Source organism: Salminus brasiliensis, chromosome 19 (genome assembly GCF_030463535.1).
Source record: "Salminus brasiliensis chromosome 19, fSalBra1.hap2, whole genome shotgun sequence".
NCBI classification, from domain to species: domain Eukaryota; kingdom Metazoa; phylum Chordata; class Actinopteri; order Characiformes; family Bryconidae; genus Salminus; species Salminus brasiliensis.
The window spans coordinates 10,838,450-10,844,449 of record NC_132896.1 but is presented as its reverse complement, the minus strand read 5'-3'; the positions used below and the strand labels follow the sequence as shown (position 1 = coordinate 10,844,449).

The 6,000-nt window shown below is 36.9% G+C and overlaps 1 protein-coding gene across 2 annotated transcripts in view; it reads right to left on the bottom strand.

Moving 5' to 3' along the window:
• Window positions 1-296: 296 nt before the first annotated feature.
• The window catches only part of arap3 (ArfGAP with RhoGAP domain, ankyrin repeat and PH domain 3), a 34,062-nt gene continuing 28,358 nt past the window's right edge, over window positions 297-6,000 (bottom strand). For both annotated transcript variants that reach the window (XM_072663934.1, XM_072663935.1), the window contains exons 30-34: window positions 5,894-5,929; window positions 5,708-5,771; window positions 5,459-5,602; window positions 5,296-5,334; window positions 297-3,381 (exon numbers count right to left, since the gene is read on the bottom strand). In XM_072663934.1, coding sequence (XP_072520035.1) covers window positions 2,986-3,381; window positions 5,296-5,334; window positions 5,459-5,602; window positions 5,708-5,771; window positions 5,894-5,929 — 679 coding nt within the window. In that variant the 3' untranslated portion in view covers window positions 297-2,985. The remainder of the gene's footprint in view (window positions 3,382-5,295; window positions 5,335-5,458; window positions 5,603-5,707; window positions 5,772-5,893; window positions 5,930-6,000) is intronic.

Sequence of the window (6,000 nt, the reverse complement as noted above, 5' to 3'; positions counted from 1 at the left end):
AGATTAGGTATTGTTGTGAGTGTTACCAGCTGACAGCCATTTCTTTTTTCAGTTTGTTTGTTTTTTTGCTTTCAGGATTCTCATTGAAGCTAAAAGTTATACATAGGTAGCAAGTCATAAAAGTTCACTACTTTCAGATAGCATCATGCAAATATCATACTTGTATCTTCACATCAAACATGTCAACTTGTTAACAGATTTGTTTTTAATGGTTTCTGAGAATGTATCTAGGCTATATCTTTGCATTTGGACAAAAGTAAATTGCATAGGAATAAACAATGTGGAAAGAAGTGACATTTTCTAAAAATGTCTTTATTCACTTCATACATTCAGATCATCATTATGTTGCCTTCTAAGCAGCCTTCAGTCTTAGTAATTTCAATGTATTATGTAAATCATTGCTGTCACACAGAAAAACCTTGCATCTCCACAATAGCAACTTTACAAGATAAGGAAAACTTTTAATGGAAGTCATTGGATGCTTCCTTATCGTGTACTACACACCACTATATACTAAAGGTATAGGCTATGGCTGTGTCTGAAATATAATAAATGCTGCTTAGTATAGGCAGTATAGGAAGGCAGGAAGGTACAGAGTCATGTCTTCATCTTGCCAGTTTGTGAAGGAAGCATAGTATTACGTATTCCATGATGCTTGGGGTTAGCGTCTTTAGAGAAAAAGCAACATGACGGAGAAAAGAAGCAATCTGTACAAATTTATATACAAAGTTATTTCCAATTATTTTTCCTTACTATATTATTTCTGATGATTAACTCTCAGTGTAACAACCCACTTTTGGCTTTTTATGTCTGGCAATTGTAATTAGTTACGCCACCAGCTGATAGTAGTTGGTATCCTGGCAACGTCATGATGTATTGCTGCTTTCGAAGTGGTTGTAGGTTCCTTTATCACAATGCTGCCTTCTAAGGCACTAACTTATGAAACACCATAGGCAGCAAGGCATTCTGGCAGCTGCCTTTAGTTTTAGACACAGCCTATGTACTAATCTTAATAGTGGATGTTTATCAGGTTAGTTTACAAAATGTACACACCTGTTTTATACTAACAGGAAGTGATGAAGCGTTGCTATGCCAACATATGTCACTGCAAGCTCTTCTGCTGCTGTTGCCGCTAGACCTGCATCGTTATCCACCTTTTTTGTTATTTTTCCAGACGTTAATAGTTCCCCTCTTTCCACGGCATTGTGGCATAACAGTTTCTAATTATGCATGTTTTTTATATCCTTTTATCTATACTAGCTACACAGTTCATCCCCAAAGCCTACTTTGTAGTTATTAGTGCACAACTAGAAATCATTGTAAAAAAAAAAATAATAATAATCCAAGCAAACATTTCTGTTGATCCATTCATCATGATATTTTGACACAATGCAAAGTGCCTATTCAAATTATGTCAAAATATGAAGCTACAAGATTTTTGTGCAACAGCAACAACATATTATAAAGTTTTTACAGTAAGTGGCAGTTGTACCTTTCTGACACTTTGCAATATCTAGTTTTTTTAAGGCACCTCAATTTGAGTTTGAGCTCAGCTGGTACATTTTATAGGCAAAAACAACTGCAGATATTTTAAAGTGTGTATTTGTCTGTATGTCTGTTTACCTTCATTCTGAACAATGTCTTATAGCATCAGAAACTACATAAACAAGTTGAGTATTACTTAACAACTTAACAATGTGCTGATCACTTTAAGAGCTACTTTAACATCTTCAGATATGTCAAGTAATTGAGTGCTATTAAACAAGGCACTAAAGCTTTCTTTCATTATGCACACATGGAGTCCAGTTTCATAAACAATCATATATTTCAATATATTCTTTCCGTTTCAATAACAAATTTGGCAAAACCAAAACATTTTGCAATTAGTACAACAGGATCTTCAACCTTTACAGTGTACAACAGCATCTTACTCCTACCACAAGCCTCAAAACACTGAACAAATACTGCCATATACAACACTAATCACAATACTAGCTAACCTGCCTACTGATATCATACAGTGCAAAAAGTAAGTATAACAGTGAGACAAAAGAATTTGCATTTAGGGCAAGGAGACAGCAGGGGGTGGCACTTAATGACTCAAATATAAAAAAAATAACATCAGCTAAAAATAGGTAAAATTCATTTTACATACGTCTAATTAATAGGGTACTGTACAAGGTAAATACAAGGTCTTTAGAAAAGGGTTAAGTGTTAAACAACATTCAAATATTAAGATTGTCTAGCCTTTATGTGCTGAATCTACACTGCCCTCTACTGCTCAAAGTCAAGCTGGGAGAAACTCCAACCTGCTCTCATATAGTCCACTTCAACCCAGTCACAGTGTGTCTGAATGCTGAGGAATGCTGGCGAGTATATAAATAAATTAATAAATACAACAAATTGTACAGTCACAAATTAAGTGAAAATCCCAGAACTGATGTGTGTTTCTAGTAAAGAAGTATGCTATACAGATTCATTAGTAGCTGTACAAGAACAACATGGTGTTGGTGCCTATTTTTGTCATGCTTGTTGTGGGTTATGTATCAAAACTAAGCACTAAAAGAGCATTGCTTATATTAAATTATAAACAGATGTATGAAAATCCTTTCCCCCAAAAAGCTGAATCTATAATTCAAGCTATTCGGAGTTGTCAAAGCCTAACAATATTGTGAGATGGCATCTGTTTTCAGTTTGGTCCAAAATCATGTCCTGAAACGGATCTCCCATTGACACACAAATGGATCAGGAGCTTTTGCTTCAAACAGAGTACTTTTTTGTTAGCTATATATATGTATTAAAAAAGGGTTAGTGCTTTGGAACAAGTTTCTTTTAAGTAAGTTACATCATCTCTATAACACTGATAAATTGAATGTGCTTCAGTAACAGTTCAACAAGTGTGCTCAACTCATCAGCAGAAAAAAAACTGCTGAGTGTGACTGTACATTCAGACAGCCCAGCCTGATTCCAGACGTGTAAGTCACTTCAGGTCAGGCTCTTTGGACTATGCTGTTCTTCAGTCAGTGGCTTTTTGAACACGATGGAGAGTTCCTGCAGCAGCAGCTCTCGTGAAGGGCTCTGCAGTATGCTGTGGGGCTCCTCCTGCACCAGTGTGTCCAAAGAGCCCCCGGGGCTTCGCAGGCCCTCACTCCCTAGAGAGTGCACCGGGTTTGGGCCGATCGCACGGTCCAGCGAGCTGGTCTTCCTCTGTCCAAGGCTGACAGGCCGGGGAGGGACCTCCAGGGTCTCGGCGTGGGCGCTGGTCCGGAAGCTGGTCTCCAGAGACTTCAGCACCTGCAGGCTGAAATCACCCACCTCCTCATAGAGCGGCTCGGGACTCTCATCTCGCTCCTCCACAGAGTCCTGCTGCACTTTCATGGGCTAAACAAATACAGAAATTAATGTGGATGAATAGGTGGCCGATATGGCAGAAATACAATGTCACAATACAAAATCATGATATTTCACAATAAGTTATCTCATGGATTCCAAACTTAACACTCCTAGGAGAACATAATGGTGTTAATCTTAGTGTTAGTGTTTGAAGGACGGCAGCTACTACAACTGTTCAGCTAAAAAGGTTTAGCCTTGAGAAAATAAGGCTTACTGTCCTTATTTACTTACTGTCTTACAGTATTGTACACAAACAGAATAGAATAGGGTGTAATAGACAGCTAGATTAAATATTAATTCAATGTAAATTTAATGTACAATATCAGGTATCTGAATATGAGGAGGTGACCTCTAAAGGAGCAAGGCAAAGAGACCAAAGAAAAATCCCTAAAAGCACAAATAAAGAACACTGAGAAGAACCTAGGCTTCAAAAAGAGGAACCCATCCTTCCCTGGTCATAAACCTACAATATTCAGATAATATTAACTCATTTTCAATATTAACTTCAATGTTTATTATTTAAAAAAATAAACATAATACATGTAATGTTTCTAAACTACTATAAACTATTTGGAAACTGTTGTGAAACTGATATTTAAGATTGACCCATTGTAGTTAAAGGTACATTAGAGTTTTTTTGACCCTGTCCTCTTTAAAAATATATTGGGAACATTTCAATATCAATAGTATATCTAACCGATCTGTAAGTGTCTGCTATTATGGGATTTTATTTGTGGTTACTGGGACATTCTTAAAGAAAACTCGCCCTTCAGCGACATTCAAGAGACTTCTTTCTCCGAGTTTAATCCATTGTTTCAGTATCACAGTAACAAACTCGAGATGATTGCCGAATACACTGGGGACAAAAGAAAAAAGCCAGCAAGCAATTTGCTTGCAAATGCTTAAGGCTCAGGACCCACCAGAGGCTACATGATTTTCCCGGCCAAAACACAAGCACTGAGCTGAGGCCCCAACCTGCCCTCAAGGCTATGGCCGTAGAACAATGCAGTGGAACAATTCTTCCACCCTGCGCATCCTGTTGTCTTCACTTCAGACATTCAGCTCAACATCCTGATGGTGTCCTATCAGGAAATCTCAGCTCCCAACAGGAACGGGAGGGCCGAGGAAATCTGATGGAATTCCTCAATAGGAGAAACTGTATTGCAAAGAATATATATATATATATATATATATATATATATATATATATATATATATATATATATGTGTATATATATATATATATATATATATATATATATATATATATATATATATATATACACACACACATATATATATATATATATATATATATATATATATATATATATACACACACACATATATATATATATATATATATATATATATATATATATATATATATATATATATATATATATATATATAGTATTGATATTGATAGTTCCATCAGTTTCTTAACAGTAATACTAAGTAATGTGCTGTCTAGTATGAACATACTTCTAAAAAATGATTAATTTGCTTTAGAAGTTTTAGGTTATGTGTTGGTTTTTAAAAAAGACACGGACCCATCTGATTTGACAAAAATAGTTCTTTAAATAACCCGGATCTATGGAAACATCTGTCATAGAAGTGGCATGTTACCACTTGTTCTTTTCTTTTCATTGATACTGAAATCGTATCGGCTGATGTACCTATAAGTAGTCCACCACCTTTAGAAACATATTACCCCACAAGAAGAAATACCCGCTAACTACATGTCAGATAAATCAATACTGTTGCTCATAAATACTGATACGCTGTCTGTAATTATTTTTATTTCCAAAGAACACTCTTAGCACCTTTTTTAGGACTGTAAGTAATGCTGGCCAGTTATCAAGCATGCAACCAGCAGATCAGAATCAAATGCCTACTTACAAAGTACATCGAAAGTGTCCTCCTATCATGAAGCTTCCTCTGCAAACACACAAGTACAAAGCCTATGAGACCATACATCTCGAAAAGACCTGAGTCAATGAGTATTGCACATGTTGAGCCACTAGAGGGCACCACAACAGCGTAAAAACTACCAGGGTATTACCAGGGTCTGGTTAGCAGACAGCATAGTGGAGTTGGTGTTGCTCTCCTCTCCTCTGATAGGCACTAAGGGCATGGTGCCAAACTTCTGCTTACAGATGTCAGAGGAGGAGTGGCGTCTCATCACAGGCGGCCGCAAGTCATCGTTCTGAGAAACCAATCAAACAATCAAAGCGCAGTAATGACGGCGTCGGGTTACAGATGAGCACTTGATATCCAAAATGATATCCAAACAAAGAGTGATGTCACATGCCTGTGCTTTCAGCAGACTGGTCATCCAATCCCAAAGCTCCATTTCACTGGAGCAACTGAGGTACCTGCCAAGAAGAGCAAAGTGATCGCTACTCATTACGCAAACGTAACAACTTAATGTGTAATGCAGCTGTTCGAAAAAAACGATCATTTGACCAGTTCAACTCCGTCAAAAGGAAACACTTACATCTGATGTTTGTCTATCATCACAGTGAAACCCCATCTGCAGCAGGGAACATGATTAATTCAGAAGAATGTCATGGGCTGGCTAAAATAATAAAGCAATATAAAAAT